This window comes from Podarcis vaucheri (assembly GCF_965113315.1).
Source record: "Podarcis vaucheri genome assembly, chromosome: 5".
In the NCBI taxonomy this organism is placed as follows: Eukaryota; Metazoa; Chordata; class Lepidosauria; order Squamata; family Lacertidae; genus Podarcis; species Podarcis vaucheri.
In genome coordinates, this window is record NC_138763.1 from 85,670,414 (window position 1) to 85,696,162 (window position 25,749).

General features: G+C 46.2%; 1 protein-coding gene and 1 long non-coding RNA gene across 3 annotated transcripts in view; one reads left to right on the top strand and one right to left on the bottom strand.

Moving 5' to 3' along the window:
• The window catches only part of LOC309533650, a 46,305-nt gene that overhangs the window by 11,181 nt on the left and 9,375 nt on the right, over nt 1–25,749 (bottom strand). The gene's annotated exons all lie outside the window — the stretch shown is intronic.
• Nucleotides 925–25,092, top strand: LOC309533610 (disks large homolog 5-like). 2 transcript variants are annotated; one of them, XM_082225150.1, is made up of 8 exons: nt 925–1,064; nt 11,319–11,588; nt 16,391–16,550; nt 17,823–17,960; nt 19,122–19,305; nt 23,186–23,394; nt 24,122–24,434; nt 24,868–24,985. In XM_082225150.1, the coding sequence occupies exons 2-8, from the start codon at nt 11,390–11,392 to the stop codon at nt 24,940–24,942; spliced, it is 1,278 nt and encodes a 425-aa protein (XP_082081276.1). In that variant the 5' UTR covers nt 925–1,064; nt 11,319–11,389; the 3' UTR covers nt 24,943–24,985. The 2 variants fall into 2 exon arrangements, with proteins under 2 accessions (XP_082081276.1, XP_082081275.1); XM_082225149.1 differs by lacking the exon at nt 925–1,064 and adding an exon at nt 7,918–8,464 and having other exon boundaries at nt 17,784–17,960; nt 24,868–25,092.

A 25,749-nucleotide genomic window follows, 5' to 3' on the forward strand; every position in this document is an offset into this window, starting at 1 on the left:
TCGGGCTGCTCCCTATGCCTCGTTGCTCCTCCGATGGAGCACGAAGGAAAACAGAGAGAGAATGGCATGCAAAAGAGGCGAGCCGGGCGGGGGTGAAGGGAGGCCGACCTCTGCTCTGCCGCCTCTCCTTCTTGCCATTTGGGGTCCTTCCTCCCCAGCCCGACCATTAGGCGTGCAAGTCCCTGAGATCCGCTGAGAAAAAGAGAGCGGCTGGGAAAACGTCGCTGGATTGGGACTCCCAACCGTATAAGCGAGCGGGAGAAGAGAGGGACAGCCAGCGCGTCACGCCATTCAGCAAGTGCCAGGATCGCGCCGCCGCCTCCAAGCCTAAGGCGCTGCCCTCGCTCTCTCTCTCTCTGTGACGCCAGAAGGACTTGTGGAGGCGGCAGGTCACGTGGGCCACCTGCCCGCCCTTCGGCTCCTCCCGCCGCTCCCTGTCAAGCGCGTGGCCCTCTCGCTCGCTCGCCTCCATCTGCTCGAGGCAGCCTCGGAGAAGCGCGCAGGGCCGTTTGGGAGGAGGCGAGGGGGAGCCTGGAGAGCCCCGAGACCAGGCAGGAGCCAGCCGGGAGGGGAGCCGAAGCCGAGGAGAGAGAAAGGGGCTGGACTTGCCGGAGAGACTGGCGAGGGGTCGCTCTCCGCCTTGGCGCGCAAGCCGTGAGGCGACCAAGGGAGGAACCCCGCCCGCCTTCCTTCTCCCCTTGGTGGCGGGCGTCGTGAGGGGGAAGGGGCAGCCTCTGCCTGGACGTGCGCGGAGGCTCGGCTTGCGCGCCTCCCCGCCCAAGAGCAGCGCTATGGCTGGGCCTGGGCTTGGCCGAGGGCGCTGGCCGGAGCAGCAGCGGGAGCTCTTAGCCATGGCCAATGGCGGAGGCAGGCGGCTCCAGGAGACACTCCTCGGACTCCTCCTCGGCCATCATCCCCAGGACCATGGAGGTCCCCTGAGCCCGCGGGCAGCGCATGTGGCGGGCCTTCCTGGCCTCGTCCATGGTCCCCTTTTTCTTCTCCTGCTCTGGAGGACCCTCAAGTACCTGGGGACCGTCTGCTGCCACTGTGGGGGCAAGGAGAAGGTAAGAGTTTCTCTTCTTGCCCGGGTTCTCCCGCTTGAGGGCCGCTTCACACGTTGCCTGGGGCGGGTCAGGAAGCTGAGGTCGGGCGCAGCGCCCCCATTCGCGTGTCTAGCAGGAGGCGCCTTCCTCTGGGAGCTGCGAATGGCCGAGGAGTGGGGGGAAGGCGAGGGTTGGACACCTGCAGAACTTCCCGTTCATTGTTGGCAACTCAATGCAGGGAAACTTACAAATAAACTGTGTGTTCAGATTGCAGCCGTGTATCTGGAGCCTTTGCGTGTGGACAGGGAAATGGGTCCCAGAGGGTTCGGAGGCTTCATTCTTGAGGGCATCTGCTTAGGAGAGCAAGTGCTTTTGAATGTCGCATGCATCTCAGTCCTTGGGAACTGCAGCCTTAGTAAACTGCAAGGGATAAGGAGATTCATCTTCTTTCCTTCCCTTCTTTTGGTCCTTTCTAATTTTCTGTTGGGAACGCGGGTGGCGCTGTGGGCTAAACCACAGAGCCTAGGACTTGCCGATCGGAAGGTCGGTGGTTCGAATCCCCGCGATGGGGTGAGCGCCTGTTGCTCGGTCCCTTCTCCTGCCAACCTAGCAGTTCGAAAGCACATCAAAGTGCAAGTAGATAAATAGATACCGCTCCGGCGGGAAGGTGAATGGCGTTTCCGTGCTCTGCTCTGGTTCGCCAGTAGCGGCTTAGTCATGCTGGCCACATGGCCCAGAGGCTGTATGCTGGCTTTCTCGGCCAATAAATCGAGATGAGCGTCGCAACCCCAGAGTCAGCCACGACTGAGCCTAATGGTCAGGGGTCCCTTTACCTTTACTAATTTACTGTTACCTTTCTCCATGTTTTCCCCATGCCCCTTTGTTTACTATTCCTCTTCATTTTCCCCTTCCATTTTTCCTTTCTTCCTCTACCAATATTGTTTTCCACATACTAAGATTTAGTGTTAATAGAAGTCAGAGTAACGTCAAAGGTTTATTGCTATTTTTACACAGATGACAGTAATTTAATCCTCCTGCCTTCTAACCATCATCAGTTCAGCAAGAGTTGTTTGTTGTGTGTTTGCTGTCCCAGGTTGACTCCTGCTTCTTTGGTACTAGGAGAGCAGAGGGCCTTCATTGTTGTTGCTGCAGCATGAAAAGTTAAAAACATCCTCAAAAGGCAATAACCTCAGATTTTGGATGAAATTGTGTTGGACCAGCAGTTCAGTAGTGGTCATGGGTGACCTGAGGTTCAAAGGTGGAGACTTCTTTTGCCTGAAGTGGACAGGGAGTCTTCAGAACAGAAAGTGTTGCCTCTTCACTGCCAACTTCCTGTAAAGGGATGACTTGACTCTTGCTAAGGACTTTAACATCATGCCAACGTTTTCTTTCTCACCCCTCTCCCACTCCCCCTTTGCTTAATACATAGCCTCACGAAAAGTTCTGGAGAACTCAAAACCTTGATTATTTTGTGAGGCTTGGGTAGGTCCTAATAAATATATTTCCCCACTGTGGATTTGAGATACTTGTCAAAACAAACAGTGAAGCCAACAGCCATTTCCTGCTCAGTGTGATTACTCCAAACGATGTGTACTGTAGCTTAGAGCTGCCTTCTTAGGATTTCCCCTTCCAGTTTTATGCATAGCTACCCAGAAGGTAGAATATGCTTAGATTGCCATTGTGTTTTGAAGGCTAGGAAACAGAGTAAAATGAGATCCCTTCACATTCAGTTATCAGCTCTCCCTGCTTCCCCCAAGATATGGCATAACATAGCTCTGCAAATGTGGAATCCTTTATTAATTTTAATTTGAAAGTGGTAATGAAGTAGGGATGTGAGTGTATCTCTGTGTGATGACAGAAATAACACTGCTGTGCCGAGAATTATGAAAGCAACTTTGAGAAAGTTAGGTGCATCTAAACCCCATCAAAGTAGGTAGGAGCTCAAGTATGTTTTATGAATTGCATCTTGTGCAATTACTTCCTAATTTCTGAGTTGTTGTTGTTGTTTTCGAAGGGGAGGGTGTTCGGTCAGAGTTTCCTAAAAGAGCCTGTGATCTTCTAGCTAGCAGATGAATTGCCATCATTTCAAACAAGTTTTTCTCTGCAAAGGATGCTATCATAAGCTATGGCTGTGGGTTAAACCACAGAGCCTAGGACCTGCCGCTCAGAAGGCCGGCGGTTTGAATCCCCGCAACAGAGTGAGCTCCTGTTGCTCGGTCCCTGCTCCTGCCAACCTAGCAGTTCAAAAGCATGTCAAAGTGCAAGTAGATAAATAGGTACCACTCCGGCGGGAAGGTAAACAGTGTTTCCATGCGCTGCTCTGGTTCACCAGAAGCGGCTTATTCTTGCTGGCCACATGACCTGGAAGCTGTACACCGGCTCTCTCGGCCAATAAAGCGAGATGAGTGCCGCAATCCCAGAGTCGGTCACGACTGGGCCTAATGGTCAGGGGTCCCTTTACCTTTACCTTAATCTGAATCTTTAAAATGCAGTTTGACTTGGTAAGTAAATAACAGCAATAGCCTTTTCCTGCTGAAGAGATGCTCTTTTTGTGGAGGGGAAATGGAAATGTGAGCTTTCAGAAAGAAAGATTTGTTGGAGCTGTAACACTCGTCTCTATTTACATGATGACAAATGTATATTTTTGAAGAGAACTGGCTCCTCAGAAAGAAAAGCCAAATAGTTAATACGTCTGAAGGAGTTTCCTCTCTTTCTATCTCTCTCTCTCTCTCTTTCTGTGTGTGTGTGTGTGTGTGTGTGTGTATATATATATATATATATATATATATATATATATATATGTTAATAAATATATTCAAGTGCTTTCCTTTGTTTGTTGCAAGAAACGTATTTAAGGAAGTCCAGAACGCAGCAAAGATGCAAAAAATGTTTCAAGATGATTAGCAGCACTACCTATATTTCATTTTTATATTTCACTTGTTCCCAAAGTTACAGAACTGAACAAAGTACCTATAGTTCTTCTGTGGCTTCCGAGTCATCTGTGTGGACTCGGTTGTAGGAACAAGTTTCCATCCCTTGAATGTCCAACAGTATTAGCAATTTCTACAGGCAGAGTGGGCTCTTAGTTATATGCCCCACTTGCCCAAGCAGTTAACCCTGCAGTGTCTCTCAAAGATTCATTGATATATCTGGAGAGTGACACACCTCCGCTTTTGCTCATTCACCATCAGTAGTACAGGGTGGCTGAATAGTGCTGTACTGTGCTTAAAGTCCAACAGAAACTGCAGAGATGGCACTCCTGGCATGCTGGCCTCCCAAAGCCCCTGAGCAAGCTAATATCTGACACTTCACATATTGCACAGTTGAACATTATTTTTGAACATGCCATATATTGTTGATGTTTCCTGGCCAGGTTGTATATTGCATAGGTTTTCTGGACTGTCTAGACAAGCTGAGAGCTGGGGACACTATTATACAGTAGTTGCACTCCTTGCTCCTGGGCCATGTCCAGAAAGTGGGGGGGGGGGGATGAGTGTTCAGACCCCTGGGCTCTCACTTGTGGGGTGCCTCAGGGTTCCATCCTCTCCCCCATGCTTTTTAACAGCTACATGATGCCCCTGGAAGAGATCATCAGGGGGTTTGAGCTGGGTGTCCAATATGTGGATGATACCCAGCTCTACCTCTCTTTTAAATTGGAATCAGTGAAGGCAGTGAAGGTCCAGTATGAGTGCCTGGAGGTGGTTGGAGGATGGATGGTGGCTAATGGATTGAGGTTTAATCCTGACAAGACAGAAGTACTGTTCTTGGGGGACAGGGGGCGGGCAGGTGTGGAGGACTCCCTGGTCCTGAATGGGGTAACTGTGCCCCTGAAGGACCAGGTGCGCAGCCTGGGAGTCGTTCTGGACTCACAGCTGTCCATGGAGGTGCAGGTTAATTCTGTGTTCAGGGCAGCTGTCTACCAGCTCCATCTGGTATGCAGGCTGACATCCTACCTGCCCGCGGACTGTCTCATCAGAGTGGTGCACGCTCTAGTTATCACCCACTTGGGTTGACCTTTAAAGCCCTAAACGGCCTCGACCCAGTATACCTGAAAGAGCATCTCCACCCCCATCGTTCTGCCCAGACACTGAGGTCCAGCACCGAGGGCCTTCTGGCGGTTCCCTCACTGCGAGAAGGAAAGCTACAGGAAACCAGGCAGAGGGCCTTCTCTGTGGTGGCACCCACCCTGTAGAACGCCCTCCCATCAGATGTCAAAGAGCTAAACAACTACCTGACATTTAGAAAACATCTGAAGGCAGCCCTGTTTAGGCAAGTTTTTAATGTGTGACATTTTAACGTATTTTTAATCTTTGTTGGAAGCCGCTCAGAGTGGCTGGGGAAACCCAGCCAGATGGGTGGGGTACAAATAATAAATTTTTATTATAATTATTATTTTATTATTATTTCTTACTGCCTTTCTCTAGCTAAAATTACTGACATTGAAAGGCCTGTGTGTCCTTCTGGTTTGTTGTTTTAAATTTCCAATTCATATCATTAAAATGTGTCCCTTGGTTGAATAATTGTCCACAAAATACCTAGCATGAGGATCTTAATCTCAGGGTTGTGGGTTCAAGCCCCACATAGGTTGAAAGTTTCCTGCGTTGCAGGGGGTTGGGCTAGATGACTAGTGGTCCCTTCCAACCTACAGTTCTATGATTCATTTAGTCTGAGGCTGTGCAATCAGCAGAAAAAGAGGTGTCAGTCCTCTGTACAGTGGTGCCTCGCAAGACGAAATTAATTCATTCCGCAAGTTTTTTCTTCTTGCGAGTTTTTCGTCTTGCGAAGCACGGTTTCCCATAGGAATGCATTGAAAATCAATCAATGCGTTCCTATGGAAACCGCCTTCAGACCAGGTCCGGGGACAGTCTGTCCCCCGACCTCTTCTGAAGGCCGGGGGGGGGGACAAGGGCTTTTCTTCCCACTGCCAGCCTTCAGAAGGCTGTTCTGAAGGCTGGCGGTGGGAAGTGGGAAGAAAAGCCCTTCTTCCTACCTCCCGCCCTGCAAGCTCCGGGGACAGGAGGGCTTTGCTGCCGACCGCCAGCATTTTAAAAGCCCCTGCTGTCCCGGGGCGATTTTAAAATGCTGGCGGGCGGGAGCGAAGCCTCCGCTGTCCCGGGGAGATTTTAAAATGCTAGGGGTTGGCAGCGAACGCTTCGCTCCAGCCCGCCAGCATTTTAAGATCGCCCAGGGCAGCGGAGACTTCTCTGCTGTCCCGGGGAGATTTTAAAATGCTGGGGGTCGGCAGCGAACGCTTCGCTCCCGCCCGCCAGCATTTTAAGATCACCTGGGGCAGTGGAGAAGTCTCCGCTGTCCCGGGAAGGCAGGCGGGCGGGAGCAAAGACTTTTGCCCCCCGCCGGCCTTCCGAAGAGGTCCAGGACCTCTTCAGAAGGCCGGCTGTGGGCGAAAGTCTTTGCTCCCGACCGCCAGCAATTTAAAACAGGTCCCCGGAGATTTCCCTATGGGCTTTCGTCTTGCGAAGCAAGCCCATAGGGAAATTCGTCTTGCGAAGCGCCTCCAAAATAGAAAACCCTTTCGTCTTGCGGGTTTTCCGTCTTGCGAGGCATTCGTCTTGCGGGGTACCACTGTACTGGTTTGTATTTTCACAAAAGAGCCCTGGGTGCAATAGAGGCATTGCATTAGTAGTGGACAGCATGGGGGGTGCTGGAGATGCATACATGACTCCTCTTGCAGCTGTATCGGTGCTATTTACCTGCGGTGGATGGCTTTAAGGCAGTGGCAAGGTCGGTGCAGTGCAAATACACTGGCCATGTCAGTCCAGTACTTATGTTTGTGCATTTGCTCTGTGCCATTCTCACCGTACCCTTGCCCCCTGCCCTACGGAGTGTGCGTGGGTGTGATGTGGCAACATGAGAACGGGCCTTTTCTGTCGTGGTTCCCTGACCGTGGAATGCTCTTCCCAGGGAGGCTCACCACGCGCCATCATTACATATCTTTAGGCATCAGGGAAAACATTTGTCTTTATCCAGGCCTTTGGCCACTAAATAACATAGGGCCTGTTAAAGGTAAGGGGAAAGTTAATATTATTATTTTATTATTAAGTTGCCTATTACAGTGGTACCTCAGGTTAGGAAGCCCAACCGTATTAATACTAGTAGGCTGACCTTGCCTTGTTCCATAGAGTTACTAGCAACTGCTGCAGTGGAAGTTTATGTATGCCACTGTATGCACTTTTTACGTGATGATGCCATGGCTGAGCCAGATCTTAATTGCACAGTTGAATGGGAAATTGCATGGGTGAGCTTCTATACATGAAGCCTTATTATGCCTTAAATACCCCATCTCCTTTTAATTTCCATTTTGTTTGAAGATAATTTCAATAAAAGTGATAATTGCTGCAGTGCAGCAATCTAATGGAGAAGCACTTGAAGCACATGATAATATGAAATGTAATAGTGGATGCAATGTTAAGTTTTAAAAATGATGCTCCCTGGTGACTGCCCTTCAATCATAATAAAAAAAGCATCAGGCAATTAACTTGAAAGGCACAGGCAATTGAGTGATCCCAATTAGGTTATATTGCATTGGAGTAAATGTGTGTGTGTTTTAAAGGGGCAGTTATTGTAAACAAAGCTACTTGGAGACTTTACCCAAGGTTTAAAAGTACCTTGCTTTTTTCAGTGCGGTTACTGGGGGTTTTTCTACCCCTTCTTGACTGTTTCCACATTCAGGGTTAAAAAAGAACAAGGACAGCATAGCTTTCTTCTTCAATACATCCAGTTCAACAACATCAACAGCAAAAAAATAAAATAAATCCTACTAGAGACTTAACACAAATTCAGCAAATCAAAGTGTAGCATTATTATTTTTTAATGAAAATACCGGTTGCTGTAATCCTGCCACACGGAATAAGCTGCCAGTTATTAAAAAGTGATTCCCATAGAAATTAGACACCTGAAGTAGTTGGCTGCCGGTGTGGTGAGGAAATTTGTTTGCCACCATCTTTCCCAATCCAGGGAAGAGGCACAATTCACATACAACTACAATTAGCTCCTCATTGGCTGCATCCCAACGGTGGGATTTTGCTGCTCACATCCCTTGATTTCTAAATTAAATGGCTCACATTCCACAAAGGAAAGATAATAAATGTTTCCCAGAAGAGGGAATAAAGATGAGGTGTGTGCCTATGTGTTTCCCCCCCAATAGTTTGCCAAAGATTTCCCTTGAATGCATTCTTGCTTCAGAGTTTCCCAACCTCGCAGCCAGTGACACATTGTGCTGTGAGTAGAATTGAAAGCTAACTGTTAAAACTCAAATGTTTTTAAAAGACAACAGCAAGCCCTGGCCCCTTGCTAACGGAACCTTCAGTGACTGTTGGAACCAACAGCCATTTGGCTCCTCCCCTTTCCAGAGCATCCTTCAACGACTATTTCACTTGTTCATCCCATAACAGATGAAAGAGGTTGGTACCTGCTTTCCTGTTCCTGACTCATTCCTTTCTCCCCTTTTTTGGTATTATGTCATTTAGGAGCAGCTGGCATGGTGTGCAAATGACCTGTCACATATTAATTTAATTGATTGTTCTGTCCTATGGACTCAAGACAACTTGCAGCAGTTCTCCCCACCCCACCCCATAAATTTGTAATAGCTCTGTCCCAAACAGGCTTGCGATCTAAGGAAATCGAATGGTTGGGGAATGAAAGAGGTCAGATAAATAAAAATCACATAAACATAAAAAAACCAGGAGCTGCAAAACCAATTACAGTGGTACCCCGCAAGACGAATGCCTCGCAAGACGGAAAACCCGCAAGACGAAAGGGTTTTCTGTTTTGGAGGCGCTTCGCAAGACGAATTTCCCTATGGGCTTGCATCGCAAGACGAAAGCCCATAGGGAAATGCTGGCGGTCGGGAGCAAAGACTTTCGCCCACAGCCGGCCTTCAGAAGAGGACCTCTTCTGAAGGCCGGCGGGGGGCAAAAGTCTTTGCTCCCCCCCGCCGGCCTTCCCCCCCCCTGCCTGCCCCGGGCGATCTTAAAATGCTGGCGGGCGGGAGCGAAGCGCTGCCGACCCCCAGCATTTTAAAATCTCCCCGTGTCCCAGGAAGGTTTTAAAATGCTGGGGGTCGGGAGCGCTTTTTAAAACGCTGTTCCGAGGGGGGGGCGGGGACACCTGCCCCCGCCGCCCCACTTCGGAAAGCTGTTCCGAAGTGGGGCGGGGGGCGGGGACACCTGAAGGCGGGCAGGGGGCGAAAGTCTTTGTCCCCCCTGCCTGCCTTCCCAGGGGCTTTTAAATCGCCCCGGACAGCGGAAAAGTCCTCCGCTGTCCGGGGCGATTTTAAAATGCCGCCCGCCAGCATTTTAAGATCGCCCCAGACAGCGGAGAAGTCCTCCGCTGTCCTAGGGTTTTTTAAAATGCTGGGGGTGGGAAGAAAAGCCCTTGTCCCCCCCCCCCGGCCTTCAGAAGAGGTCGGGGGACAGACTGTCCCCGGACCTGGTCTGAAGGCGGTTTCCCTAGGAACGCATTAATTGATTTTCAATGCATTCCTATGGGAAACCGTGCATCGCAAGACGAAAAAACCGCAAGACGAAGAGACTTGCGGAATGAATTAATTTCGTCTTGCGAGGCACCACTGTAGTCCAATACCGATCCAAAGGACAAGTCCTTTTTGTAGGCAACCACCTGTTGGTGGGCTCCGTGTACCTCTGATACAGTGTTAAGACCAGTGCTAATAGCTGTAGGTGCTGTTACAGAATTAATAATGCTGTGGGTGGGCTGGTTGCCTGGAGGTGACAGTTTGAAATGACTAGATGTGCGGTTCTCAAACTTGGGGCGCCACTGGTCCTGCCAGCTAGGGATGATGGGAGTTGTAGTCCAACAACAGTTGAAGACCCAAGTTTGAGACTCAAGACTCTCATCTGAGTACGGCTGGGATGCCCATTGAGTAAAAGAACCATGTCTCGTGTGAACCAGTTTTAATAGTGCTGTGTTCCCATGATATGTGGCTTTCAGAAGGTGGTAGGCACTGCCAGATTACACAGGCATTGCAGTAATCCAACCTTGAAATCACCAATGCCACTGAAGCTATCTGGGCCTCCAGTGACAGGTAGATCAAGGTGCACCCCCCCAAAAAAAAAACTGTGCAGGAAACTGTCACTCACATTACCCCTGTCTTGCCAGAATTCAAGTTCAGCTTATTTTCCGTCATCCATAATAATAATAATAATAATAATAATAATAATAATAATAATAATAATTTATTATTTATACCCCACCCATCTGGCTGGGCCTCCCCAGCCACTCTGGGCGGCTTCCATAAAACCAAAAATACAGTAAAATCACACGTTAAAAACTTCCCTGAACCGGGCTGCTTTAAGATGTCTTCTGAATGTCAGGTAGTTGTTTATCGCTTTGACATCTGCTGGAAGGGCGTTCCACAGGGCGGGCGCCACTACCGAGAAGGCCCTCTGCCTGGTTCCCTGTAGCTTTGCTTCTCGCAATGAGGGAACCGCCAGAAGGCCCTCGGCGCTGGACCTCAGCGTCCGGGCAGAATGATGGGGGTGGAGACGCTCCTTCAGGTATACTGGACCGAGGCCGTTTAGGGCTTTAAAGGTCAGCACCAACACTTTGAATTGTGCTCGGAAACGTACTGGGAGCCAATGTAGGTCTTTCAAGACCGGTGTTATATGGTCTCGGCGGCGGCCCCCAGTCACCAGTCTAGCTGCCGCATTCTGGATTAGTTGTAGTTTCCGAGTCACCTTCAAAGGTAGCCCCACGTAGAGTGCATTGCAGTAGTCCAAGCAGGAGATAACCAGAGCATGCACCACTCTGGCGAGACAGTCCGCAGGCAGATAGGGTCTCAGCCTACGTACCAGATGGAGCTGGTAAACAGCTGCCCTGGACACAGATCCATCCCACCACTGCCTCTAGTCTTTGGCCCAGGTTTTGCACAGCCTCTCCTGATTCAGATGTTATGAAGAAATAGAGCTGTGTGTCATCAGCACACAGATGGCATCTTGCCCCAAAACTCCTGATCACCATTCCCAGTGGCTCTTTGTAATTGGGGATAAAGGAGATGGTTCTTTGATTGACAATAGGAATATACGTTCCTTGACACCCCCACCCCAAGCTAGTATGCTGCTGTTTTGAGTAACCAGGTGAGCTAGGTCAAGGTCACTCTAGAAATAATAAATGGGTTTATGTTGTTCAGTCACTGTATTGCAGAAAACAATCTGAATTAACTAGAGTGAGAGAATATCCCAGGTCCTTGTGTCTAGGGCTGCAGTCTAAGCTTTGTTTTGTTAATTTGCTGGATTTCAGAAATGAAGGATCAGCTGTGAATGTATTCACCCATACTGGTACAGAACACAGGGTGAAGTTTTCTACTGAAAATGGGTCTTTGTCAGAGTTTGGGGCGCGGTGGCACCAAAGCTACAGCAACGTGTTCAGGGAGAGGTGAACGGGTATATTTCTTTGATGACGAGTCACAGCAGGAACTTGATCCACGGTGTGTGCATGGTCTCCATCCACCTGCAGAACAGACCTCCACTCAGTTAAGTAGAAAAGCTGGTTCAGAAACCAGACCTTCAGGTGAGCTGCCCTCCTTTTCATATTTTAAGTGCTGCTTGTTTTACATGCCCATTTGTCATGCCTCTTTTTTAAAACAACAACAACTAAAACCTTTTAAAAACTGAGATTAGGGGCTTCCTATGCCTCAGTGATGTCACAGTCATTTTTTTCCTTCCAAAAGCTTGTTTTCATTACAGTGGTACCTTGGGTTACATACGCTTCAGGTTGCATATGCTTCAGGTTACAGACTCCGCTAACCCAGAAATAGTACCTCAGGTTAAGAACTTTGCTTCAGGATGAGAACAGAAATTGTGCTCCGGCAGCGCAACAGCAGCAGGAGGCCCCATTAGCTAAAGTGGTGCTTCAGGTTAAGAACAGTTTCAGGTTAAAACGGACCTCCGGAACGAATTAAGTACTTAACCGGAGGTACCACTGTATATTCTATAGAACAGGGGTGGGGGACTTGGATCACCTCAACAAATTGGATCCCTCGGTCCCCAGCCTGCCATGGACCAGCTTTGACTAGAAGGCAGGGCCACCCCCTGTCAATCACACAATGTTGTAAAGATGTCAGGTGATTGACACCTATCAGAGTTCAAAGGGGTGTGTGTCTTGTTGCAACAGTTGGCCAGCTCATGGGCAATTATAGCCACCCTCTTTGAAGGTGTGCTTCCAGCATCAATCAGCTCATTGGCAGAGAGAGTGAGAGAGAGCACCCACTTTCTAAGGAGAGGGTTGCTCCGTTAGCTCAAAGTAGCTTGCTAAAATGGGGTGTGGGTGTGTGCTGTTTTAGCATGAAATTTCAATGTAAACTACTTCAAAACACAGCCCTGGTGCACTCAGTTCCCATGGTTCTTCCTGTCAGTTCCAACCAGCTGATTTCTCCTTTGCAAGCAGAGCTTTCCAACAGCACCAATCAGGATTTAAGCTCCTGGTTGTTCCTTTGTAGCCACATTTATACCTGCCCCACACCTGATGTCGAACAAGAGTGAACGTTAATTCTTAATACCCTTATTTGCACGAGGGTTGAGTTCCTGGTCATTGCACGCATTGGCAGACTTTGTGGGCCAAATTGAGGCTTGTGCTGTGCCTCTGGGCCAGAGGTTCCCCAGCCCTGCTATAGAACCATGGTTTTTCTCAGAGCTTCAGCAAAGAAGAGGTGTACCCTTCTATTGAATATGGTAAGGGATATGATGACATCATCATACACAGGTACATCACAGGTGACCCAGGTAGCACTGCACACCATTATAGCCTTAGTTGAATTCTTAGTTTCCTAATTTAGGAAGGCTTGCTAAGAGATGCACATGTGCACATACCCTTCAGCATACAGAACTAATAACAAGAATGCAGACATTTGATTCATATGGTTTGGTCAGAAGTACTTTGTGCAACATTTTCTTCAGTATCATCCTAAACAAAATGTTGCGTGCTTCCCTTGTGAATTAGGAAACTTAAATTCAGCTGCCTTGTCAGTTTTGCCCTGAACTTATCCTGAAAAAGGGAAATGTTATTTTACACCAACCACTGTGACTAAATCCAAGTACAGTGGTACCCCGCAAGACGAATGCCTCGCAAGACGAAAGGGTTTTCTGTTTTGGAGGCGCTTCACAAGACGAATTTCCCTATGGGCTTGCTTCGCAAGACGAAAGCCCATAGGGAAATCTCCGGGGACCTGTTTTAAATCGCTGGCGGTCGGGAGCAAAGACTTTCACCCACAGCCGGCCTTCAGAAGAGGTCCTGGACCTCTTCTGAAGGCCGGCGGGGGGCAAAAGTCTTTGCTCCCCCCCCCTGCCTTCCCGGGACAGCGGAGACTTCTCTGCTGCCCCGGGCGATCTTAAAATGCTGGCGGGCGGGAGCGAAGCGTTCGCTGCCGACCCCCAGCATTTTAAAATCTCCCCGGGACAGCAGAGAAGTCTCTGCTGTCCCGGGGAGATTTTAAAATGCAGACGGGCGGGAGAGAAGCATTCGCTGCCGACCCCCAGCATTTTAAAATCTCCCCGGGACAGTGGAGGCTTCGCTCCCGCCCACCAGCATTTTAAAATCGCCCCGGGACAGCGGGGGCTTTTAAAATGCTGGCGGTCGGCAGCAAAGCCCTCCTGTCCCCGGAGCTTGCGGGGCGGGAGGTGGGGAGAAGGGCTTTTCTTCCCCCCGCCAGCCTTCAGAACAGCCTTCTGAAGGCTGGCAGTGGGAAGAAAAGCCCTTGTCCCCCCCCCCCCAGCCTTCAGAAGAGTTCGGGGGACAGACTGTCCCCGGACCTGGTCTGAAGGCGGTTTCCCTAGGAACGCATTAATTGATTTTCAATGCATTCCTATGGGAAACCGTGCTTCGCAAGACGAAAAACTCGCAAGAAGAAAAAACTTGCGGAACGAATTAATTTCGTCTTGCGAGGCACCACTGTAGTTCACCTTCTCTACTTCTGTGCAAGACCAGAGGCAAAGGTTTCCGTTACATCTGATAGTGAAAATGTACTTGTGTTTTTTTATATATTTTTATTTATCCTTTTCTTATCCGAACAAGATTGAACTTTAATTCTAAAGGCCCCAGTTTGCACAGGGGCTGAGTTCCAGGTCATTGCATGCATCGGCAGAGTGCACATAAGCTCACCCCATTACGCCACGTCCCATTCCTCCCCTCTTCATCTCTCTTCCAGGTTCGAAAGCGGCACCTGCGTGCACGGTTGTGCATGCTTTGAATGTGTGGAAAATGGGAGTTTCCTGGACCTGATATCCTAAGCACCAATAGCAAGAGGCTTTGGACAAACTTGGTAGCAGTTGAGCTATGCCCTGCTGCTTAGTGGTTCACAAGGAGCCTTGGCCTGCTGTACTCTGCCTTTTTCTAAGTTTTACTCTCTTCTAATGAGATGCGAAGAGCAATTCTTTTATGCATATATCTTCCCCCACTGTTGTGTGCCTCACTCCTGACCCTTGCATAAGTAGTTTTTTAATCACATCGTTCTGACATTCTGATAGAAATGGCGGGAAGAAGGACTCTTGTTTTGCATTTAGGAGCCAAGGTCACACAGGGAGATACCTTTCTTTAGGAGCAAGAACTCCTGCAACTCTTTCCAAGGTTCTCTGATGCCCGCCAGCCCATATGGCCTTGCACTTCCCTTGCTAGCCATGTGTTGTAACTGCAGGCACCTCTCCATAGGAATACAAGGCTGAGGCAGCCGACACCACAAATGCCCATGAACTGTAATCGCAGTGGCACAGATTACAGTCACAGAAGCTCAGGTTACAAGTCAGCTGCATTTTTTCCAGTGGAAGAGGGCCTTACATACAATCCGTCACGCACAAGTTGGTCTTCCAAAAAATGGTGGTCCTTACATCATGTATTCCACCTCAAGCACACCTGGTGCAACTGAAAGCCCTTGATGAGTTGCATCGGGTGTGCTTGAGACAACACCAGTTGTATTTGTGCTGTTGCGAGGAATTCCATTCAAGGGGTTGAATAACAGTGAGGCTGGAGAAGCTGCTTTTTCAGCTGAATTTAGAGAAGCCACTTGAAGCATCCGTTGTGTTGAGCTATTTCAATTGCTTTGGTTTGATTTGCTCATTGCAAACAGCTGAAAGTATGTAAATGTTGATAATAACCCTGCTTTGCAAAGGGAATTGAATAATTTCAATTGCAAGTGTAGTTCCAGATTTTCCAGGTTTGTGATGAGGGTTGTCTTGGAAATGATGGTTCCCCTGCATACGTCATGAGGGAATGCCAAATCATATAAAAGTGGCTGGAGGATCTAGTCCTTGTCGAAATCTCAGGTTACACATAACTTGCTCCATTATAGCTATATTTCAGAGTGAGTAGTACCAAGCGTTCAGTGTAAGATTTCAGGCTGTTTCCCAATGAGTTGCTTGCTTTCCACGCTGCCAAGCTCATTTATCAAGCAGTTTTTTTGACAATATATTTACATTGTTGTCATCAAAATATTCAGCAACGTTAAATTTGGACAACAAACAGTAGTTTCTTCAGTAATACTCTTATCAAAATTAAATTCCAAAAATCTTGCACCAACTGACATTCCCAACATAAATGATATGTATATAGTTTATTGCAATCCTCCCCCCAAAATTAGGTGATATAGAAGAAAGCATTTTTGACATGTGCAAAGGAGTGCAATACTGTCTATGTAGTACAGGCAACCCCTGATTTGTTCGGGGGTTGCATTTCAGGTCATCACACGTGATGGAGGAGCCCTTTTCTTGCTGCTTCCAGGGTTCCTGCAGTTCATGCATGCACAGTCATGCATGGTTAGAACTTGCGCAAAATAGTTGTTGCTTGTAATTTTAAGGAGTTTCCTCTAAGGAAACTGGAAACATATGTTAAGGGTCACGGTTCCCAAAGTTTATTCCTTGGGAAGAATTTGTGTGCCAATGTCAACTGATCAGGATGTCACCAGCACTCCACAAATCAGCATTGGTGACCTCACGCTTCAGTAGGTAGACTACCTACTTTTTTCACTGTGTTGATGGGACACATCCCAGTTAGATGAATGAGCCTACTTTGGTGGCTAGAGTGGAAACTAGCCTAGAAACTTGACAGCAGTTCTCAATATGTTGTGTTTAGATAACTGATTTTAGGGGATATCAAATCAACAAAGCCAATTGTTTGTGGAAGCATTGTGGATAGCACCCCAAATGTGTGCACTTGACCACAAGTCTGTCTTCATTGCAGACATGCATGATCCTGGCAAATTTACCATTCATTTCCTTTGGTAGCTTGTTCACATTCCCACTTTTTCTGGCAAACAGATAGCTTGGTTTTTTGAAAATGCTCTTGTCTAACCCCCTAACTCCGTGCTTGTTTGTGTTTGGCAACAGGTACAACGGATAAACCATCATCACCACCCGCTGCAGTAACCGATGTGAGGCAGATGAATGAGAAACCGGAGACCATTTTGTTTCAGCCATGCCAGGAGCGGGATGAGTTGAGGAAGCGTCTTGCACTGTCGTCTCTTGGGTCAACCTTTGATGACTGCAGGTAAAAGACTGAACGGTCACATGAGGGTATATTCCTAGGTCTAATGCATGTGCACTTGGGCATGGGTCTTTGGCTCTTTTCCACGGCACAGCTGTTTGAGTTGGGTGGGGGGCAGGTAAGGATGCCTAGTATGGCTCAGTCAGAGAGCATGAGACGCTTAATCTCAGGGTTGTGGGTTACAGCCCTGTGTTTGGCAAAAGATTCCTGCATTGCAAGGGGTTGAACTAGATGACTCAGTCTTTGTTAGCTAGTGAAGTTATCTTTGCAAATTACGGTACTTACACCACCAGTGGCCAACTCCATGTGGGTACAGAGGATGCTTAATGTATTCTTTTTGTTTCATATAAAGTAACCTTTATAGGAGGGTGCATGTTTTCTTTCACTTTAATACAATGGTACCTCAGGGGACGCGGGTGGCGCTGTGGGCTAAAGCCTCAGCGCCTAGGGCTTGCCGATTGAAAGGTCGGCGGTTCGAATCCCCGCGGCGGGGTGCGCTCCCGCTGCTCGGTCCCAGCGCCTGCCAACCTAGCAGTTCGAAAGCACCCCCGGGGGCAAGTAGATAAATAGGTACCGCTTACCAGCGGGAAGGTAAACGGCGTTCCGTGTGCAGCTCTGGCTCGCCAGAGCAGCGTTGTCACGCTGGCCACGTGACCCGGAAGTGTCTCCGGACAGCGCTGGCCCCCGGCCAATAGATGTGAGATGGGCGCACAAACCCCAGAGTCTGTCAAGACTGGCCCGTTCGGGCAGGGGTACCTTTACCTTTTACCTCAGGTTAAGTACTTAATTCGTTCCGGAGGTCCGTACTTAACCTGAAACTGTTCTTAACCTGAAGCACCACTTTAGCTAGTGGGGCCTCCTGCTGCTGCTGTGCCGCCGGAGCCCAATTTCTGTTCTCATCCTGAAGCAAAGTTCTTAACCTGATGCACTATTTCTGGGTTAGCGGAGTCTGTAACCTGCAGCGTATGTAACCTGAGGTACCACTGTACAGTGGAACCCCTATTGTCAAACGTCTCGGGAGCAACTGCTTCCATTTTCGAACATGCCTCTGAAGCCAAACGGCTTCCAAGGCGCATTTCTCTCTTTTCTCAATGGGGCTTGCCAACCGCCCCATTGAGCCTCGGTTGTTGAGCATTTCGGAAGCCAAACTGGCTTCTGGAATGGATTATGTTTGGCAACCGAGGTTGCACTGTACTTAAAATGTTTGATGTGTATACACGTGAATTTTATGCTAAGGTCATGCTCATCTGATATCTATCCTGGTGGGCCGCCTAGCCACAAGCCAAACCATGACTATGAAAGGCTGAAGATTCAGTGCATGAAGGCAATGCCCGATCTGCAGTCTCTACAGAACCAACACACCAAAGCGCTAAAAAGATGTGAAGAATCTGCTAAGGAGGCTGATTTCTATCAGTAAGTAAAGGCACACAGCATATGCACACGGATGCATTTTGGTTTCCTTTTACCATAACTACGTGTCTGTTAAGCTGCCTTAGATCTTCATGTTCGAAGGTCCTTCATAGCTTTTTTCTTATCCCCAGCTTCAGTCAACTTTTAAAATGGCATCATTTTAACATCAATAGAGAGATAATGTTCAGAGCTTTTGGTTGAAGATTTAGGATTAGTTTTAAAAAATCTTTGAAGACAGAGAGCCAGTTTCTGAAAATTATGGTGGGGAGTATAAGCTTAGCTTGGTTTGGAATGAATCGAGTTTAGCAGCTGTTGGGTGACCTCCTCTTCAGTGATTTGATGATACTTGTCCCCTGCTTCCCCCTTTCAGAACCCTGCTTTCACTAGTTCCAAGTTGGAGTCCAGTGCAGTAAATGATACTGCCAAGGAGGATTCTCTTAAGGGCAATTAGGTATCAACAAAATTCACCACACCAAGCAACAGTGCAAAATCTGGTGGTTTCTAATGGTGGATATTTCTTAATTTTTTAACTTCTTTATCAAATTGGAGGAGATGACACTACACATACTAATTTCTGTATTTGATAGTGTATAATGGGGGTGACTGGTGGGACGCGGGTGGCGCTGTGGGTAAAACCTCAGCGCCTAGGACTTGCCGATCGCATGGTAGGCGGTTTGAATCCCCGCGACGGAGTGAGCTCCCGTCGTTCGGTCCCAGCTCCTGCCTACATAGCAGTTCGAAAACACCCTTAAGTGCAAGTAGATAAATAGGTACCTCTTTATAGCGGGAAGGTAAACGGCGTTTCCGTGTCCTTTTCTGGTGCCAGTTCGCCAGAGCAGCTTCGTCACACTGGCCATGTGACCCGGAAGTGTCTGCGGACGACGCCGGCTCCCGGCTTCTAGAGTGAGATGAGCGCACAACCCTAGAGTCTGTCAAGACTGGCCCGTACGGGCAGGGGTACCTTTACCTTTAATGGTGGTGACTAAACTATGATCCTCCAGAGAGTCTTGGAACACAACTGATGCATGCTGATGGGGATGGTTCTTTTATGGCTTAACGGGGATGCTTACTCGATAAAGCAACATTGCTTTTCCACGTTTTCTAAAATGGCTTTTTAATTGCCATTGGAGCATTTTTATATGTACGTTTCTAATATCTGTACAGTACACTGCACAGTCGTCTGCTGAGTGACCAATCGCAGGTGGAGGAGGACATGGACACTTTGAAGCGGAAGAACAACCAGTTGGTACGAGAGCGCGATCACCTCCAGCAGTCATATGAGGAAATGAAGAGACTTCATGATGAGGATCTGAAGGACATAACAGACCTGCGCAGTCAGCTGCAGCAGGTAGCCTTTGCTCTGTTTTTGCTTGCTGAGTTCAGCTTCTCGTTTATTTTCTATTCTCTTCCCGCTCCCACTGATTTCTCAAGTGTTTCGGGGGGCACTTCAGAAAAGTGTCTCTTCCATTCCATTTCTTTAATATGCAGTGCTTATTTCTTTTCTTTAATTTCCATAGAGGACCAACCCCCCCCCCCAAAAAAAAAAACCCAGCATCTGTGGTGTCAACTGCATGTAGAAGACCAAAAGGGAATGTTGCAGGTTTCATATCAGAGATGTGAAGGATGATGGGAGCTGTAATCCAACAATATCAAGAGGGTGCCACATTGACTGCCCCTACTACATAGGGGTGTTTTCTAAGTCAAGTGTGGGTAGCTTGAAACCTTGAAATCCCTCTCCTTTCACAGCCTTGAAAACGTATTTTGAATGCAGCCTACAGGTATCTTTAAGAGAGCCTAGGCTTATTCATTTCTTCTTTAACCCTACCGTCCTTGTATAGCATCCATTTGTCAACACGTGGAGCTGTGTTTTTGTCAACCCATGTAGTTTCAAAGGCTTTTTCAGATATTACTCAGCACTAGATGCAGAAAAGGCTTTTGACAGAATATATAAAGAATTCATGGGGTTTGTATTACGTAAATTTGGTTTCCCTATAGAATACTGTAATTGGATTAAAATGATTTATAAAAACCCAACGTCCCAGATTGTTATAAACGGAAGAATTTTGAATTTGATTAGTTTAAATCAATTATTATTTAATCTGTGCCTGGAACCATTAACAAGAGCAATAATTCAGGATGAGCATATCAAGGGTGTAAAACAACAAAGATAATTACAAAATTGTATTATTTGCGGATGATATCCTTTTATTTATTACAAAACCAGAAGGCACAATTCCAAAAATTATGGAGAAAATAAAAACCTTTGGCAGAATATTGGGATATTCTATAAATTGGACAAAATCAGAGATTTTACCAATTGGGCCAGGGGCTGCATTGTATAGAAACCATCAATTTCGGATGTTCAAAGACTTTATTAAATACTTTGTTAAATTGACTTCATCAGATATGTACCAAATTGTAAAATTAAATGTGAATCAAGTTATAAATGAGATTACTTTTGATATTGAAAGGTGGGGACCTCTAAACCTTTCCCTTTGGGGAAATCTTAATGTCCTCAAAATGAATGTTGTTCCAAAGCTTTTATACATTCTTAGAGGATTACAAATACATACTCCCAAATTTTACTTCCAAAAAATAAATCAACTGTGGGGTACAAAGCCACCAAAAATATCACCACATAAAATGCAACTTCCAACTAAGGAAGGTGGCTTTGGTCTCCCAAATCTGGAACTATATCACCAGGCCTCCCTGCTGAGTAAGACTGATGACTGGAGAGCTAGCAGGAATCCCAATGGGGCTACTCTCGAATATAGTTTCTTTGAACCTCTTGAAGGGTGGACTAAACTCGGCTCTAATTTTATGAAATATCCTATTATTCTGGAGACTATTAAAGCACCTATAAAAATTTGGATGAATATAAATAAAAATAATAAGGAGGACCCCTATCAGCATGAGAAATTAACAACATGGGCCAACCCAAAATTAAAAATTGGAAATCAAGTAATAATTTGGCAAAATTGGATGAAAAAAGGTATTTTGACATTGAATCAATTGATTGATGAAAATTACAAATTTGTGGAATATAAGACTTTGCAAGTAAAGTATGGATTAACTAGTGAAACACAATGGCAACACATCCAATTGAAACGTATGTTGGAAAGGCAGTTTGGCCCTGACGCTATAGCAGCATCAGAGACACCCCTGCTGCTACAAGATTTAATTTCTGCAACAAAAACAAAAAACTCTACACTTGCACTATATAAAACACTACTCAACCGGAAGAAATATGATTTCAAATATGGTAGACAAAAATGGAGTGAAGAGTTAGGGGTACAGATAACAGATGATATATGGGAGTCAAGTATAAAATCAACAGAAATAGCCTCCATGAATCTAAGACTAAGACTTATTCAGCAGAAAATAATCTTCAGAGTCCACTGGACTCCAGCAAAACTTTACCAAAAGAAAATAACAAATGCAGATAACTGCTGGAGATGTGGAAGTAAAAATGCGAACTTAGTACATATGATGATTAACTGCCCGATGATAAGATCATTTTGGTGCGAGATGAAGATATATATAGCAAGAGTAATAAAAAGAAATTGTTATTTAGAGGAATTGAATTTAATTCTAAATTATATACTGGAAACGTGGGAGATTACAAGGGGTCCAAAAAAATGGATGTACCGTGCCATATTAGAAGCAAAAAAACTTGTTTTGAAGAATTGGAAGAGCCAAAAAGATTCCATTGAGCACATGGATTGACAATATGGACAGACTAGCCACATATGAACGAATTGCATGTCGACGCAAATTAAGAATAGATAAATATGAAGAAATCTAAGAAATATTTAAGCGATAAGGCAGACGGTGGTGGGAAGTAGGGGGATGAGAGTTGGGGAAATATTGTTAAAAAGGTGTAGTCATAGGTATATCAGTACTCAAATCTGAAATGTTAAATTGTGTTATTAGTGTTATTGTGGTTTTTGTTGTATGTGTTTTTTGTGCTTGTTATTTGTATTGAAAAAAATGATTAAATAATAATAATAAAAACCGGCAAAGGGTTCTTTTGCTCTGAGTAGTTTATGAGCACTCTCTGGAAATAGATGCATGCCTACCAATTGACCCCAGTAAACGTGTATTAACATTGACAGGGCCATAAAAACAAGTGTTTCGAAAGCAATCCATTCTCCCTTTGTTGAGAATATATTTTAATGGTCTTAGCTTAATTTTGAGCATTCCGCATCTATAATAGGGCTGCAATGGACATTGTAACTGATGTGCCACCTTGTGGTAGACTTAAACAGAACTGCAGTTGCATTTTGTCTCATAATAGTGGACAGTAGATCAAAGAAAGGAGGAGCTTGGGGCCGGGGGGGGGGGATGATTTTGCCATTCAGACTTAGAAGGACACAGTGGGAGAAGATCCATTTTCAGGAGACACCTTTGGGCGGGGTGATATATTGGGAGAAAGCCCCGTGAAGAGACATTGGATTAAAAGTGTCAGAAATCAATAGAAGGGAAGGGGAGAGTATATTATTTTCAAGGAAAAATCAGTAACTGTGTCAGGCAGGGCAGACACTTCATCTTGCTGTCTGCTTTGATGCCCTGTATAGTTTTACATCTTAACATGTACATTACATACATGAGAGGTGTTCTGTGCCTTCTGGTGTCCAAAAGGTATTTAATCAATGATCATATGCTAATAAATTGAGTATAAATCCCAGTGATCATGGAAAGCTAAATCTCTTAAGAGCAGCCACTTGTATACATATGGAGAGATTTCTTTTCAGAACGGGAGGGAATATGCTGCACAAAGTCTGGGTACTGTTAACTGCTGTTTGTTATGGGATGGATGTTATGGGCCCTTTTCATTCCTGGAATTCCTCTCCTTCCATTCTATACTGGAGTTTTTTTTAAGGAGAAAACTGACATTAAATCTAAAAAGGTTACTCCGTTTGTCCAAGAACTTATTCAGCTTTTTACATGAGCAGAACCATGTGTTGTGCCATGAAACCAGCTTTTCAAAGCCCTGAGGATTCTGTACAGTCTCTTTGGAATGCAGCACTAGCAGCTATTTTCCTTCTGCTCACAGTTCTTTGGCTCTAAGCATGTTGTGATTTTTTAAATATGTTACCTCGTCAGCTCTTTTGAGGGCCCTAGTGAGCAGAAAATAAAACCTCCCTGTGTTTCCCCCCTCCTGTTTACAATATGACTGAAGTTTATCTGCCAAGAATTATTATTCAGAATATCTTCCGTTATTCCAGGTAATGAAGCAGAATGGGTCGTCGCAGACACTCAGTAAACCCTACAATAAAGCAATGGGCAAGCTGGAGGGCTTGAAGAAGGATTACGACGCACTGAGGAAGCGGTACAATGAGAAGATGGCGAGCTACAATACTGATTTGAGCCGATTAGAGCAGAAGGAAGGCGAAAACAGGCGACTCCAGAAGCAGATTGACAAGCTGAACAGAAGGTAGAAGATGCTCTTGCCAGAAAGCCATTTCATGTTTTTGTTTTTTACTAGAACAAACTTGACACTCAAGTTACCTCTCTGAACTTTCCTGGCTTTAGTCATGGTTTTTCTGCTTGCTCCCTAGTGACCAAAAATCGAACAAACAAAGTTGACCTGACTGAGTAGCCACATTTTGTTCATGTGTTTGCTCCAGCCACATATAAAGTGCTGTGTATGTGTGCCTGTGTGAGGGCTGCATCCCATGATGCAAAAAACTTTTGTGCACACAGTGACACCTCCTCTTTCTCTCCTCTGGAGCACATTTGGGGGAGAGATGTGGAGGTAGAGAGGAAACTGCAGTCCTGCTGCAGAAGTGGATTTCTGCTTGCACGGTGTTCAATATAATTTTATGTGTCCCATGTCTAAGTAGAAACATCATACGTGGGTGAACTATTCCCCTCCCCTGCACCATGGTTTGCGAAGTGAAAGGAGCTCATCTCCTTTCACCAACATTTCTTTTATAATGAGATGAGAACCACTGCTTCTCTCCCCCCCTTTCGCTCCCACATTGAAATGTGAGCAGGGCAGTAATGTGACAAAGAAAACATGGCTGACTCTCCCACTTCTTATTTAGTCCTTTACACAGTTTAGTTTGGTGTGTAAAAGAGGAAGGAAGCTTTCATAGGGCCCCCTTTCTCTTACAAGTGGTGAAAGGACTTGCTGTGACTCTCCTCCCACCTCTCTTTAGGTTTGGGACCGTGCAGCAGGAACTGAGCAAGGCCACTGCCCAAAACAAGGAGCTACAGAGAGAGATGGAGCGGATGCAGGCAGAAGTGACAAGGTTTAAGGCAACACAGCTGAAAACAGTGAAGGTTGCACAGAAGTTCAAGGAAGAGAGGGACGCCATTTTCACCGAGTATTGTCTCATCATGAGCGAGAGGGACGAAGTCCTCAATGAAATGGATAGGCTGGATACAGAGTTGGAACTTGCCGAATCCAAATTGAAAAACATGTCCTCAGAGAAAAGAGTGGGTAGTGGGGAAATGGAAGCCTTAAGACAGGTATGGTATTCTATGGCACTTGCTCTGGCCAGAAAGAGTTGTTCAAAGCTAGTGGTGTTGACTGTGTAACTCTGCGAGTTTCTAGACCAGCCTTCCTCATCCCGGTGCCCTCCAGATATTTAGAACTACAGCTGGCAAAATAAAAGTCTTAAGTATTATTGCCCTCTATGCCAATCATCCCTTGGTCAGAATTAACTTCTCTGATTTCTCTATTATTATTTTGGGGCTGCACAGTGTTTCAGTTTTTTATGCAAGCAGATATGTGTTGCAGCTTTTAAGATATTTGCTAGTTGCATCTAATTCATGCAGTGTGCTATATTATTCCTTCTTATGCATGGCACAGGCTTTCAAAAATTCAGTGTGTTTTCATTAACAGAAAGACTTTCTTGTACACTTAATGTACCTCCAATGATGGATTTTTATTTTATTTCAGGAGCTGAACTCGGTGAAGGAAGAGAGAGGTGTGGTTAGGAAGAAAAAGACAGAAGCCATCATCCAGGTAGGGTGAGCTCATGGAATGATAGTGTACAGTTGAGATGCCCAGTTACAGTGGTACCTTGGGTTACAGACACTTCAGGTTACAGACTCCGCTAACCCAGAAATAGTACCTCGGGTTAAGAATTTTGCTTCAGGATGAGAACAGAAATTGCATGGCGGCGGCAGTGGGAGGCCCCATTAGCTAAAGTGGTACCTCAGGTTAAGAACAGTTTCAGGTTAAGAATGGATCCAGAATGAATTAAGTTCTTAACCTGAGGTACCACTGTATTTGCTAGGGGCTGCACCCCTGTTGCATTCAGCTGAAACTGTTCTCAGGATGGCAGTCCTGAACTAGGGGAAGAAAACAATAGGCAGTAATGTTGGCTTTGTTTTTAAGAGGGAAAATAGTGCAGCTGCAATATGAAAATAAGGACCACATTAGCTACTGGTGATTCGTGTGTGCTCCATGCATGTATGAGTGGTGTGTGTTTGTAGCTAAAGACAGCAATTTCTCGATAATACAGGGATGGGAAGGGTCCTATTTTTAAGAATAAAAAGGCTATATGGAGCAAGGAGTGCAGAACCCTTTCTTCAAATGTTTTCTCCCTCCCAGCTGAGCACAGTTCCAATATGTGAGCTCAGCTGAGGAGGAAAGCATTCGGGAGAAGGATAGCAGGGAGGGGACAATGGTGCCCCACTCCTTACCCATACGTTCCTTTTGGTTTTTTATTCTTTAAAAAAAGATGTCCCCCATGAGATTGATATATCTCCATATAACTACCAGGGAATGCAGTTGGATTTTTCTCTGTAGTAAGTAAACTTGTTCCGGAGGAGCACT

Coding starts and splice junctions, on each gene's coding strand:
- LOC309533610 (XM_082225149.1), top strand. CDS start 11,390: ATGGGTCTTTGTCAGAGTTTGGGGCGCGGTGGCACCAAAGCTACAGCA. Junction 17,961..19,121: donor AAGGAGGCTGATTTCTATCA/GTAAGTAAAGGC, acceptor ATATCTGTACAG/TACACTGCACAGTCGTCTGC. Junction 24,435..24,867: donor AAATGGAAGCCTTAAGACAG/GTATGGTATTCT, acceptor ATTTTATTTCAG/GAGCTGAACTCGGTGAAGGA.